Source organism: Pleurodeles waltl, chromosome 8 (assembly GCF_031143425.1).
Source record: "Pleurodeles waltl isolate 20211129_DDA chromosome 8, aPleWal1.hap1.20221129, whole genome shotgun sequence".
Lineage (NCBI taxonomy): Eukaryota > Metazoa > Chordata > Amphibia > Caudata > Salamandridae > Pleurodeles > Pleurodeles waltl.
This window is the reverse complement of record NC_090447.1, coordinates 1,451,775,767-1,451,790,020: the sequence shown is the minus strand read 5'-3', so window position 1 is coordinate 1,451,790,020 and position 14,254 is coordinate 1,451,775,767. Positions and strand designations below refer to the sequence as shown.

The window sequence follows — 14,254 nt, the reverse complement described above, 5'->3', positions numbered from 1 at the left end:
CCTTATACAGACATCTATCTATGCTTAAATTGGATTATGAACTACTCAGTAGGCTCCTGGCTGACAGGCTAGGTCTATATCTGCAGACCCGGATGCATCCCGATCGGAACAGTATTATTCCAACCGGGAACACATCCATAATTAGGTGGGTATTTCAAATCCTTAATGCGGCTGATTGCGAATACCACCCAGGTTCTGTGGCTTTGTTGATCGACCTACAAAAAGCGTTCAACACTGTACTGGGGCTGCCTATGGGCAGTGATGTCGGGTATGACCCTGGGAACCGGATGGGTAAGATGGGTTGTACTGCTGTATACAGATGCTGGCACAGAGGACAGGATGGGCAGCTGCATTTCGGAGCGGTTTGTGGTGTACAGTGGTTGCTGGCAGCCCCACTGGCACAGCACACCCCGCTGGGAGTAATTCACCTAGGACTCAAATGGATGCACATAACCTTTAATTATCTTGGCTTAAGATTCTACCACAAAGATGAGGGGAACCTGTGTGGCACTTTGAGGGCACTAAAGAGCAGCGTTGAATTTTGGCATTCCGTGCAATTGCTCATAGGGGCGAGGACTGCATGATCTAAGATGGTGATACTCTGCATTAGCTATGTTACTTTGTGAACCTGCCCATATGGATCCCATAAGCTTGTTTCAAGGTGTTAGACACGCTGCTGAGGGAAATGATGTGGAACAAAGGTAGGCAGAGTATCTCTTGACCATGCTGCATCACCCATTGGAAAAAGCTGGTCTTTGGGCCCCTGGCTTCGAATTATATTACTTGGCAGCCCAGCTACGGTGGCTCACTCGGTGGTTGGATGGAGCTGGACAGGAAGAACTGGGACTTCTAGGGAATGAACACTGGGAGGGTGCCCTGTTCACATTACTGCCGGGAGTAAAGATATGTGAAGCAAAACCATCCTTGCAACTGTGCTCCGATGCTGACTAACAGCAGCACAACAAACCTCACACTTACCATTACACGTGCCAACAATCCCCCTACTTGGTATTCCTACAGTGCAAGGTGGCTACTTTACTGTCCAGAGGGTGCAGGAGTGGAGGGAGGCCAGAAAGCACGTAGGGGGTGATTGCTACGCAGAAGGTAAACTCCAGTGGCAAGGATATCTTACACAATTCCCATTTCATGGTATATGGGGTACTGGTGATTCCGCTAGGGACCCTGTGGAGAGACGACTTCAGTGAACCACAGACACAAAGTACTGGAGATCTTGTTCACATTTGGGTGCGGAATCAAACTCATCTCTTGGCTTTAATTCTCTCCAGGCATTGTCTAGCACCACACTGGTAAAAATGGGGACATAGTGGGAGTATGCAGCAGGGCTGGAACCAAGGGACCAGGAGTGGCTATCCACTGTGGCTCACCCCCGAGCCATATCCAGGAACACCAGATTCAGGTATACACAGTTTAATTACTCACACACCAGCTACCTTACACCACACAGATTAACGTCATCTGCCAAACTACAGACAAAGTGTGGTAAGGTTGACACAGACTTCCTGAATATGACATGGACCTGTCCAGTTATAACAGGATTCTTTGGCAGGAGGTTACTGCAAGTCTGGAAAGACTACTACGTGGGACTCTCCTGCTTACAGTGGAGGCGTGTCAACTGGGCCTTTATACTAGCCCGATTCCAAAGAGTTAATACCAAGTTCAAGGACCCGGCCCTGGTGCTGACCACTTGTGCCATAGCAATGCATTGGACATCCATTGTTGACTCCCCCTGGTGCCGATGTAATTAAAAGGTGAAAAATGGACAGAAGCAGATGGCACTGCTTTTTCTGATGCGAAACAAAGGCAGTTAAGCAAGCACCCTTAAAGGTGATCTTTGGAATGAACTGTTAGTCACCTTTGCTGTACAAAATACATAGGCTTATTAGTGTTATCATGCTTCTGGCCATGGAGCAGGGGGGACATCCACAGCATCAGATTGCAGACTAGGCCCAGATTGGTTGGGGCCGGTGGAGGGCAGTGTGTGTCTGTACAGCTATGTAGTTTTGACTGACACATGATGTTTAAGCGCACAGACACATGAACCTGGCGATGTTTACTGCGTTTATTTTCTTTCTCAGTTGATCAGTTTTTATGCTTTTACCCTTAAGTGTGGCTGTCAGCAAATGGCTGACACCAGCACTACCTTCCCAGAGTCCCTTTCAGAGAGGCAGCTAGACTAAAGGGAAAGTTTTTTTTTTTTTTTTAATAATCATTCGGGTTAGAGGCTGCCCGGCATGGCCATGCCCCCACCCCAACAAAGGTCTTTCTGTCCCCCTTGGAGAGCTGATGGGGTAATTACCCCCAATATGACCGCTCCCCCCCCCCCCCCGGATTTCTTTTTTAAATACAGAGGTGAGCGCTGCTCAGCATGGGCATGTCTACACCCCAAGCAAATGGGTCAACAGTCTTCCTGCACCCTCTCCCCACCCGCCCTCCCTCCCCTGCAGTAATTACCCCCAGATTCAAGCACGGGGGGACCACTAGATGCCAAGAAATGTTTTGTTCTTTTAACTTAGGGGTGGGGGCTGTAAAGCATGGGCATGGCCATGTCCCCCAAAGCAAATGGGGCGACAGTCTTTGACCCTCCCCCACCCTATTCCCACCCTATTCCCCCCTCCCCCCAAAAGGGGGGCTGATGGGCGAAAGTCCACTGTATGGCAGCAATATATATATTTTTTATAAAATAATGGTGTGGGTCTTTCACAGCTAACATCAGGCCCTCACCCCTAAAACCTCAGTCATCTGCTCCCCTGCCAACTAAAGCGGACACTGAATTATTTTGCGTGTTTTCACACATGAGCCAAGAAAGTTTGACTAATGCCAAGTATCATCTCACTTGCAATGGTGAACAGCTGCACTTTTTGTACTTGGGTAGGCTGCCGCCTGGTAAACCCTTCCAGATCCAACCAGTTCTGAAAGCTCAACATATGGGTGAGTCCAGGATGGAGTGCTTTGCATGCATTCCACACCACTTTTTTGCCCAATGAGCCCCGCAAACCTCAAACACGGACTTAAAACACATTTTACTCACATTTCTGTAAGAAAAACCTCTGGAATCTGCAGTGAGTCACACATCTCCTACCACACACCATTCCTCCAAGTCTGCCGATAAAAGTGGTACTTCACTTATGTGAGTGGGCCAAGAGACCTAAACACAACAAATGGCACTAAAGTGCTAGGCAGAGAGATCAGCAATAGGGGTGGCTACTGGATCGGGGGCCCTGCTCAGCCGCCATCCATGGTAACCTGCCAACCACAGACATTTTTGAAAACTAAACAACTAGGGGAGTCCAGGGTGATGTGCCCTGTGCGGATTCCACAAGGTTTTTTACCCACAATGCCTTGAAAACCTCAAACTTGGCCTGAAATCACACACTTTCCTGGCATTTTTTAAATGGAAACTTCTGGCATTGAGGGTAAATAATGGGATTCACACATGACACCACCCTGCACTCCCCTTGCTGTCTAGTTTTAAAAAAATGAGCAGGTTTGCTGAGTTTACCTAGGTGTCGCCTGAGTTAGAGCCCAAAATTCACAGCTAACCACTTTGCACAAAACGGGTCTGTTTTGAGTGGAAAAATGTTATGTATCCATGGTGGGTTTTGGGCGGTTTCTTGTTGCGGGCACTAGGCCTACCCACTCAAGTGAGATACCATTTTTATTAGAAGACATGTGGGAGCATAGAATAGTAGGGTACTTGTTATCCGAAAATTGGATTTTGGTGCATTTGTTCCTTCCAAATGTAAGTCAGTGTATAAGAAAGACAACAATTTGAAAAATACCCTCTAAATCATATGATCGTATGGGTACCCACAAATTCAAAGATTTACAATTAACCACTGCCCCCAAACTCTATATCTTGTGCCCATTTCAGAACTAGATAGGCTACTTTGATACTTATTTTTCACTCAACGTATTTCACATGAACTGGTCTTCAAGATAAAAAAAAAAAAAAAAAAAAAAAAAACACTGAACAATGGACAGCTCAGTTGTTAGAAACTGGAGGAAACCAGTGCCATGACAACTCACTAATCCATTTATATCCCAACAACCAAAAGGGTCTAGCGAATGTAATGGCACAATGCTTTTGTAAATTGGCCATTGTGATAAAGTTACGGATGAAACCGTTGTCACAAATGGCCATTGATTCCTACTTCTTTAAAAAATATTTCTTTTAAGATTGACTTGGGAAAACCTTGAGGGATATACAAAACAGCCCTTGGCTCAATTGGGAATAATGTAATTTTTTCAGAAATATATAGCTTTCCTGGATCACTCATGGGTTCCACACTGGTTTCCACTACAAACTAAGTAGGTTGAAAGCAAAAAAAAAAAAAAAATATTGAAAAATATGCTACCTCTTTGAAAAATGCCGAAACTGTAGTAACTATTTTTTTTTTTAATTCAGCTCTGCATGTTGCTGGTAGATGGCGACTTTAGCACAATAAAACGTTTAATAACGCAGTTTTCCTGGGGAAAAACAGACTCTTATCCAGAGCACTTTTTTTCTTCCTATTTTCCCCACAACTCAAAATGTAGCTATATTTTGTCTCTTGCCTTGGTTTTTCCACCAGAGGAATCGACAAACCCAGAGTACCTTTAGAATCCCTATGATATTGAGAAAAAGATGCAAATTTGGCGTGAATACCTTACGTAGACAAAGTTATGGAGGCTTAAGCGCAAATTACCCTAAATAGCCCAAAAAAGTCCCAATCTTGTGTGTGGGAATTTGGGGGAGAACATAGGGGGAGTGTTTGAAGGACCAGCAGTTAACAGGTTAATTTTGCTATTAGTGAAATCACTTGCCATTAACATTCCATGAGACCCACACTCCAACTAATCACGCCATATAACATACAATGTTATGACATTCATTAAGAAAAAAACATGAGAATGCATAACCTGCGGATGACTCCAACACAAACAAAGTTTTCGAAAATACTATTCTGCTAAACAGTTGGAGTCTGTAATTCCAGTTTTAGTACTAACAACACATTTCTGTTCCTACAAGCACAGTACAAACTACAGAGATAAATAATGGAAAAAACTATTAAAGGCGAAGAAAACTCACCCGATTCAACGTTTCCCATCATAGCTGGTGAGGAGATGCCTATAGGTTGTTTGTGAGGGTTTGGAGGGATTCCTGGACTTTGCATGGGGGGTTTTGGAGAGGACGTCCACCCGGGAGAGGGTACAGGAAGGGATGGAGACTTCAGATGGACTGGGGACGCAGCAGCAGACCCTAAAACAGGGGGCGATTTAATGGAAGCAGCAGCTGCAGCAGCTGGACCAGTCAACATCCCAGCCAGCTGTGATGGAGTTTGAGGAGACTTTAGATTCCCAGATGGAGAGCCCAGCATTGGAGACTGAACCTGGCGCATGGTTGGTGATTTGAGAGGATTGACTCCGGGAGAGTTCACCTGACTGCCTGCAGCAGACACACTATCGGAAGGCTTACGTCCTAGGCTACGCTGACCAGAGGTTGCAACATTGATGTTGCCTGGATTACCAACAGGGTTGAGAGGTAGAGGTGGCATGTGGCTGAGTCTATTGTTAGTCCTTTGGTCAGGGCCCATTTGTTCTCTGGGATTCCTAAGCACGCCACCTGGATTCTGAGACATGGGGAAAAAAGATCTGGATCCCATAGCAAACTCTGGCTGGGGGTGATCACCAAACTGCGAAGGAAGCATTTTCTGCTGGGATGGGTGCATTTCATGACCACCAGCCCTCATTTTCATAATCTCTTCCGGAACCATGCCTGCCTCTCTCATTTTCTGTGACAGCATTTGCTGGTTGGAGCTCATCATGTTCATATCCACCTTCATATTCATGTTTCCGGGTCCCAACCCAAATTCCACGTCCCTTCCTGGGCCCATCGGTGCAGGCATGCCTTTATGGAACTCTGGCCTTGAGGGGCTCATGGAACCCTCTCTTGACATTCGTGGGAACATGTTACTTCCAGGCTCCATGCGTCTCTGTGGGGGAATGCCTCTATTCATTTCCATACCAGGCCTAATGTTATCCATACCCATTCCAGCAGCCATACTCAACTGCTTCTCAGACATATGTTGCTGAAATATTTCCTCTTGTAAAGCCTGAGGGTTTGGGAACCGTTCACCTCGGCCAGGACCACTAAAGACTCCTCGCCCAGGTGGGAAGTTTCGCCCATCTGACATTTTTGGCACATCTTCTGGCCAACTGACTCCTGATAGCCCAGATCTTGTTTGCTGGTTGGGAGCATTGGGGCTCTCCATGTCTGGGTTCATCATACCTACAAATCCAGGAAGCCGCTGCATAGGTTCCCCAGGAATATTTGGATGAGGGGCCATACCCTTTGGAAGATTATGAGGCATGTTCATCGAGTCAGGGAATGGCTCTGGCCCACCTGGACCCCAACCTTCGCCTGGATTCATCTGGTAAGGTGGTGGCGGTCCTCTCACAACGCCTCGTGGTCCATGCTGATGTAACATCATATCCTGCAAGGAACGCTGCTGGACAACAACTTGTTCTTGCTTTCTCCTCTTTTCCTCATAGAATTCTTGCTGCAGCTTTAGCCAGGCCACTTGTTCTGGTGTCATATGGTCGAGATGGTCACCAGACTGTGGATTCATAAGCTGTGGCACCATGTCCTCAGGAGAAAAGGGCATGTCCCTAGGTCCTTGAGGACCAAATGGAATCCCACCATCAATGGGTGGTGCAGGTCCTTTGTTTAAACTTTGGGACTGAGCCATCATAGCCTGTAAAGGACCTTCTGGCTTCTTCTGAGAACCATCCAGCAGTCCAGGAAGCTGCTGAGGACCTCCACTTTGGCCTGCACTTTCTTTAAGAGCAAATTCCCGCTCATCTGGGAAAAGCATACGTTGGATATCTCTCAGAGTCTGTAAGGAGCGCTCACGGTGTTCCAGCTGCTCCTGTGATAGTCCATCTGGATTTTCTCCTATGTTTAACAGATCCCCACCAGATACCTGCTGGGAGGATCCTTTTGGTTCTGCTTTGGAGTCAACTGGAGGGGCACCTGTCCCCTTGGGAATTGGGCTAGGTTCTTGGTTGTTAGGAGATGTTTGCCTGGATCCTTCTGATTGCAATAAGGGAGCATTTGCAGGACTTCGTGCAATTTTACTTTCCACTGTTGCAGTGTCTGGACCAGGTGGACCATGTGAGTCTGTTGGTTTGGAAGGTGGATCAGGGATTGGTGTGCTTGATTGCTGTTTGATGGTTGGTGACTGGTGCTGCTCTTGAGAAGGTGGCGACTGAAGTTGGGGTTTCTGATCAGTTCGAACAGTGGTGCTTTGAATATTCTGAAAAAGAAAAACAAAAAACTGATCAATCAAGTAAAGTAGCCCTGCCACAAGCTTTTATTATCAATCTTTATCATATATTAATTGTGCGATTTCAATCAACTTCCATGACCAATGCAAAAAAAATTAAACTGTGCTTCTCTAGAATAGATGATTGCACTAAGTAGCAGAAAATATGCAAATATTTTAAAAAAACTGCAAGCAAGGGTTGTTTAAGGAAAACAGCTGAATACCATTATGGGAAATATGAGAAAATAAACAGTATGCTTAAATTGTAAGAAGCACAGTGCAGCACAGAAACTCAATTCACACACGTCATCACAATGACCCAAGCTGATCAAATATTTTGTCCTCTGTCCACACAGTGATTTCAAACTATCTGATGGAAGGTCACTCACAACAAAGGTAATTGGAAAATAGATTACAATCAAAAAATGTATTTACACAATCCCTTTCCATCAAGTATGAACTTAAAATAAAACCCGGAAACATGTATTCTGAAAAAACACTTTTCCATTTGCTGAAGTATAAAATCATAGTTTAAAAAACAGAGGGGAAAAAAGCCATACCATAGCTGCAGCATTACGTTCAGCTTTGCTGTTTGAGGTGCTCTGAATATGAAATAAAACAATAGATTCTGCTTGTCCTCTAAGCACAGCTTCAGCAGCTCTGAAAAACAGAAAGAGCCAAGACATTCAGCAATTGTAGTACAAAAACAATCATATTGGAAACAATGGAAGCGAGGAAGCACTGACAAAATAATAGTAAATTTCAAATGCATGGTTGTAGCGTCGAGAGCCTTCTGGCTATGCTGCTCAACAATGTCATTTACTGGTGATGCCCAATTACTGTAATATACTGGCAATAGATACACAAAATCTTAATCATCCTACACACCCCCAGTGCCATGGACCCAAAGGTGGTACTACTGGGGATTATGAATGGATGGGTTGTGTCTACAGGGGAGATAGAGGTTGTACTCCTGGTGGCTGATCAATATAAAGAATTATGAAGGCTGCACCCTTTGGAACCTAGTCTAGAGGTATAAACTACAGCGCCATGTCAACAACGGAGATTTCTAAATTAAGAGGGTGCATAAACAAACATAATAAGATTTGGGGTCCATGGCCCCTGGTTGTATAGACACTGTGGATGCAAACAGACCACCTCACCCACCAACAGTGTTTCTGTTACCTTAATTCAAACTGCAATACTTCAAGATTGCTTAGAAATGTCTTCCGGCACAGTTTTAATGTTTTATAATGTTGGTCTGTTTTAAAGAACAATAAACACTTGTATGAAAAAAATGGATGCTGCGTTAATGCCAAACCATGAAACAGTCACGGTAATACAGATAGTCTTGTCTCCTTTCTGGGGTATTACCAATGAGAGCTCCAGACACTCAGATCGGGAGTAAGTCAGTTTATCCTATTAGCTTCATTTCATACGTTATAATAGATTTTCTTTCCACCTGGCCCAATATTCAATTACTGATCACACTTGTCAGGCTCAGCTGAGCTGACACACCAAATACCCAAGCAGTGCACAATGATTAGAGCTAAAGAAAAGTCCACACATCCAACCATCTAACCCAATCCTGTCTTAAGATTGTTAACCAAAAATGTACCACAGTAGTAGCTGCAAGCACCACCTCTCACTCAGATGAATATCAAAGAGCAGGGGCACTGCCTGCTTTTTATACTAAAAGTATGCAAAAAATGAAAGCCATTCTGGCTTCGGTTTGACTGTATTGAGGCCACTTTATTAACATTTTGCCATAACGAAATGGTTACTTACCTGTATCAGTAGTCTTGCAAGCTTGCAGAATTTTCTGGATCCACATGCTGTGCATTATTCCACCATATAGCGATTGGGTTCTGAACTCTCCTCTTGTATATTGGTCCCTTTTCTCTTTTTTTTTTGGTTGGGCCTAGACTGTCCCACCATTTGGTCTTCAGTTCAACCTCTCCTAGATGTCCATCCCCAGAAGCCTCCACAAGTGGTCACCATCTTCTCTTTAGCATCCCAGGGGCTTCCTCTTGGCTATATGTTTTTTAAGTCCCCTGTTTACATTGTCTCGCTTCATTTCCTAGAGAGGCAGGTGGGTCGCATGTGAATCTAGAAAATTCTTCAAGCTGCAAAACTACTCCTACAGTTAAGTAACTATTTAGCTTTTTGCAGAGCTAAACTTTCCTGGATTTACATTTTGTGCATTGATTTCATAACTGTTTTCTTCACTGTTGAGGCTGGGCTGGAGATAAGGTTGAGCTTGTAAACAGATGTTTCAGCACCCTGTCCCACTTGTGCCTCTTTTCAACTGCACATCAATGCAGTAGTGTTTTGTGAACGTGTGTACTGATGACCATGTAAGTGTCATACATCTGGCATTAAATGGAGCATTTGCCAGGAATCCTATTGTACCCCTTTTTCTTCATGCCAAATGTGCTCTTCGTTTGGTCTCTAGATGCATGCCAGCTCCATTGCGACAGATTTGGATTGTCTGAGTAATTCACCTTGCACTGGTGTTCTTAGTGACCCATTTTCTGTTTATTATTGTCTAAGAATGATACAAAGAGATGCTTCCTTTTCCTGATTGGCTTTGTTCTCTCCATATAAGTCTACATTATCACCTGTTGGGTGTCCAGTATATGCAGTGCTTTTTCTGCCCTAATTGTTGGTTCTTGGAAAAAATGGTACTTGGAATGTCTGATTTATGTGGAAGTGGGATATGATCTTTGGAAGGAAACATGGGTTGGTCCTCATGACTACTCTTTCCTTTTGTATTTGCATGTATGGCTCCTTATTGTTGAGTGCCTGCAGCTCGCTTACTTTACAGAGTTATGTCATTGCAATTAGAAAGGCAATTTTAAGTGTGGCAAATTTTAGGATGGCCTTGTGGCGTGGTTCAAATGGTTCTTTCATCAGTTAGGTTAGCATCACATGTAGGTTCCATATATGTGTTGGTGCACTCCTTGGTGGGGCTATTCTGTTTGCCCCTTCCAAAAATCTTTTAACCACTGGTGCCGTGAAGAAGTTTCTTCCTATGCATCCCCTGAGAAGGCCACTGTCCCCGCCAGATGTAACTTTAGCAACAAATAAGTTAGCTTACTGTTTAGCAGGTGTGTGAGATACACTATAACTGTACTGTCCTGTGTCCTGAAAAAAGCCAGATATTTGGCACCAGCTTGTGCATCTCCCCCACTTGACTGTGTAGCATTTCCTTGTTATTGCTTCCCTGATGACCACCATTACTTTTTCAGAAAGTACGAGGTTTCTGAATTCTAAGTCTTCAGAAGCCCTGCAGCTAAACTCACCGTTTGGTTCTGGATGGAGAATCTTCCCCCTTTACATGGCAGAGCAGGTCTTGTGATGCTGGTAGTCTCTGCACACTGGTGTGTGTCTATTAGATCAGACAACCTGGGCTATCTCACCTGCTGTGGGGCGATGAGTTTTAAAGTCATCTGCAACTGTCTGCATTTGTTGATTACTATTAGTAACCGTGGGATGAGGGTAAAGCATAAGCAAATCTTATCAACAGTGCATCCCTAGGGATTGGTGGTGTGGAACCCTGGATGCGAAGAATTGCCATTTTGTGTTTTCTGATCTTGCAAATAGGTCTATTTCTGGTATCCCCCACCTTTTTGTTCCCGGTCTAATTCAGCCCCCACACGTGAGGTGGATGCCTGTCTGCTCAGTTTGTCCACCTCTACATTGTCTAGCCCTGGTAGATCTATTGTTGTTTTGGGTATCCCAGGTCCAACCCATGTCCATAACTCTTGTGCTAGCCACAATAGGGAATAGGACTTTGTTCTTCCTTGCTTTTTGAAGTATAACATTGTTATGTTAGCATTTGAATTTGTATTGATTTCCCCCACAGCTGCTTCTGAAAGGCTTTTACGGCTAGGAACAGTATCTTTAGCTCCGGTAAGTTTGTGCTGTACCGACTCTTCTGGTCTCCAGACTTCTCATCTTGAGCTTCCCCAGATGAGTTCCCTATACCATAGGTGAGGCTTTCGTAGTGATGGCCACTGCTGAAGTTGGCGCTCTGAAGGATCTTCTGATTCTTTTATGTCTTGTTCCACCATGCCATTTCGCTGTGCACTATTTGTGTGGCAACCATTACATCCTCCCAATTCCCTGTTGCTTGTGACAACTGGCTCTAGAGCCATTGTTGTGCTGGTCTCATGCATAACCTAGCATGTGGTATGAAGGAAGCCATAATTCCTAGCAACTTTCCTACAGTCCTCACTGTCAGAACTACGTCCTCTGATATAGACAACCTTCTTGTATTATCTATCTGCTTCTCCAATGTAAACAGTTAGGTAGTCACGCTCACTAGAGGTAGTAAACAGGGAATGGGCAAATGGGTCTATAAGTAAAATTACACAACTTGTATAACGCTCATGTAACATGATATATAGCGTTTGGTCTTGTTACATCACAAAGTTCCACGTTCATTACATGATGTCCTTTTGCAATGATATGCTTTCGCTTGTGTTGTGTTGATCCTTGCTCCCTAAAAGAGCTTCTCTTGCTCTGGAGTGGGTGATAATTTTTCGTTGTTAATGGAAAATTTCAGTCTTCAGTGTCGTCATCACTGCTTTTAGGCTGTTTCTGCACTTTTGTAGTGAGCTTGCCTTTACCAGCTAGTCATCTAGCTAATGGTACACATGTAATCCTTTTCTTCTCAGGTGTGCTTCAATTGTGCTAAGCATTTTGCAAACATTGGGTGTTAATTTTATTGTGAATGGCAGCACTTTGAATTGGGAATCGTGTATTGTCTATTACGAAGCATTACATTCTTTGTGGTTGTGGTCTATTTGGATGTGTAGATATGAATCTTTTAGGTCTATGGTCGTCATATAGGCTCCCTGTCGGAATTGTGGAAAGGCATCTTGTATCGTTATCATTTTGAAATGCTCTGTCTTTATGAACTTGTTTAAGAAACCGAGGTCTAGTATAGGCTGTAACAATTTGTCTGGTTTTGGCACCAGGAAGCAGGTTAGACAGTTCACCTGGTTGATTTCCTTCAAGGGTACTCTCCCAATTGTCCTTTTCTGTAATAATTCCCTCACCTCTTATGGTACAAAGGTCTTTTTTCTCTTGTATAGCTACTTTTCTTCGGTCCTCGCCTCGGTGGGTGTTTAATCAAATCCATGCAATACCTGTGTTGGATAATAGAGAATGTTGAGTAGCCACCTGCCTGCAGTGCCCTCCCTTCACTCCTGGAGGAAGGCTCCTATCCTCCTTCCACAAATGCTGTGTGTGGGTGGTGGGCCTGGATTCGTACGTCACTTGCTGGCTGAAGCATCCACAGCTCTGGGTGACTGTCCTTTGCCTCTGTTGTCTCTGTGGCACTTGATACTGCCTCTGTTGTAGCTGCGCCTTCACCTGGCTTATTCTGTGGAAGCTCTGGTGTGTAGCTGCACCTTGAAAGGCACCTCTACCCACTGGTGGTCTTATGGGTGTAACTCCCCTTTTGTGTCACCCTTTGAATGGTAGGGCTGTGATCAACTTTGCTAGGTCATTGTCTTTCTTCAGCTTTAGCAGTGTATCATCTACTGCGCTCCCAAACAAGTGCTCCCTGCTGAAGGAGATACTGATGATGTTGGCTTGAACTTCATTTTAGAAGCAAGAAACCTGTAGCCAAATGGGTCTTTTTAGGATTGTCCCAGTCATTGTTTGCTCGCCTAGTGCAGATTTTAAATAGATGTTAGTGATGTTCTACCCTCAATGCAGCTCTCTTCCGATACTGCTCTGGTAGGTGTTTCATCAGCTCTGCCATCTCTTCCCAGTATTGGCAGGCATAGCCTTTCAGCAGAACATTAGAGTTTGTGATACGCCATGGAGTTATTTCCCTTTCAAACCTTCCTCCCCACCATATCAATCCTCTTCTATCCAGAGGTGATCTGAAAGAAGTTGGCACAGTTGCCCTTTTCTTGGTGGTGGCCACAATATTGAAATCCGCTGGCCCATGACCTATGATGTATGCAGGATCCTCAGAGGAATGCTTATACTTCTTTTCAGCCTTAGGTGTCACCGAACTGCAAGTTCTTTGAAGGCCTCTTCCCTCTGGTCCAGGATGCTCAGGAGCATGGGCAAATATTGGCTCTTGTTCTGTTAGGGTAGAAATGTCTAATAAAAAACTTGGCTGAAACTTCTTCAATGGGACCCCATACTTGTTAGCACCATTCTTAATAAACTGATTAGACAACACAATATTGTCTGGAGGTGAAGGCCTTGACAGGTATGTGTCTAATCTCTCTTTGGGGGTAATCTGTGTCACGGTTCTGCCATTACGCTCTGAAACATTCTGACCCTTTGCGTTCCTGAAACAGGATCTGGGACTCTGGATCCTATACCTCGTAGAACAGCTCTGCTGGCTCTGGAATAACTGGAGACCGTTTCCCCTGGGTCGTTGTATCCTTGTATTTGCTCCATCAAAGGTGTTGACGGAATGATGAAATGTCAATGTCTTTGTTGTATGCTCAATTATTTAAATACATACTCGCTACTGACTTAGTAGTGTGATATGTCATTCTAGAGTTTGAATCCCGGCAATTTTGAGAGCCTTCCATTCTACGAAGGTCAGAAGATGGAGGACTGTTACACTGGGTAACAGTAACCCGCTTAGAAATGGCAGTGGTATAAGGTAGTATGGCCCCTCTCAGAACCAGCACCGTAAATTCTCATATCCGGTGTAGTAAACCATTCTGCATTAGTATTTATTGGTGGTTGATGAGGGGATGAATACATTCCATGCAATAATCAAATATTGTGAGAAGCACCCCTCTATCTTCAGTTATCTTCCATTGCTGGGGAATTCCCAGCTGCACAGGCAGATTCTGTGGCTGGGGAAAGGGTACGGTTTGAAGACATGTAACACCACAGCTTTTTGGTGGTAGCCCATCTGCCCTGTCTGGACCAGATGCAATCAA

At 44.5% G+C, this 14,254-nt stretch overlaps 1 protein-coding gene across 7 annotated transcripts in view; it reads right to left on the bottom strand.

Moving 5' to 3' along the window:
* Positions 1–14,254, bottom strand: part of BCL9 (BCL9 transcription coactivator) — a 505,695-nt gene that overhangs the window by 16,058 nt on the left and 475,383 nt on the right. For all 7 annotated transcript variants that reach the window (XM_069202611.1, XM_069202615.1, XM_069202616.1 and 4 more), the window contains 2 exons: positions 7,886–7,985; positions 5,090–7,316 (listed from right to left, as the gene is read on the bottom strand). In XM_069202611.1, coding sequence (XP_069058712.1) covers positions 5,090–7,316; positions 7,886–7,985 — 2,327 coding nt within the window. The remainder of the gene's footprint in view (positions 1–5,089; positions 7,317–7,885; positions 7,986–14,254) is intronic.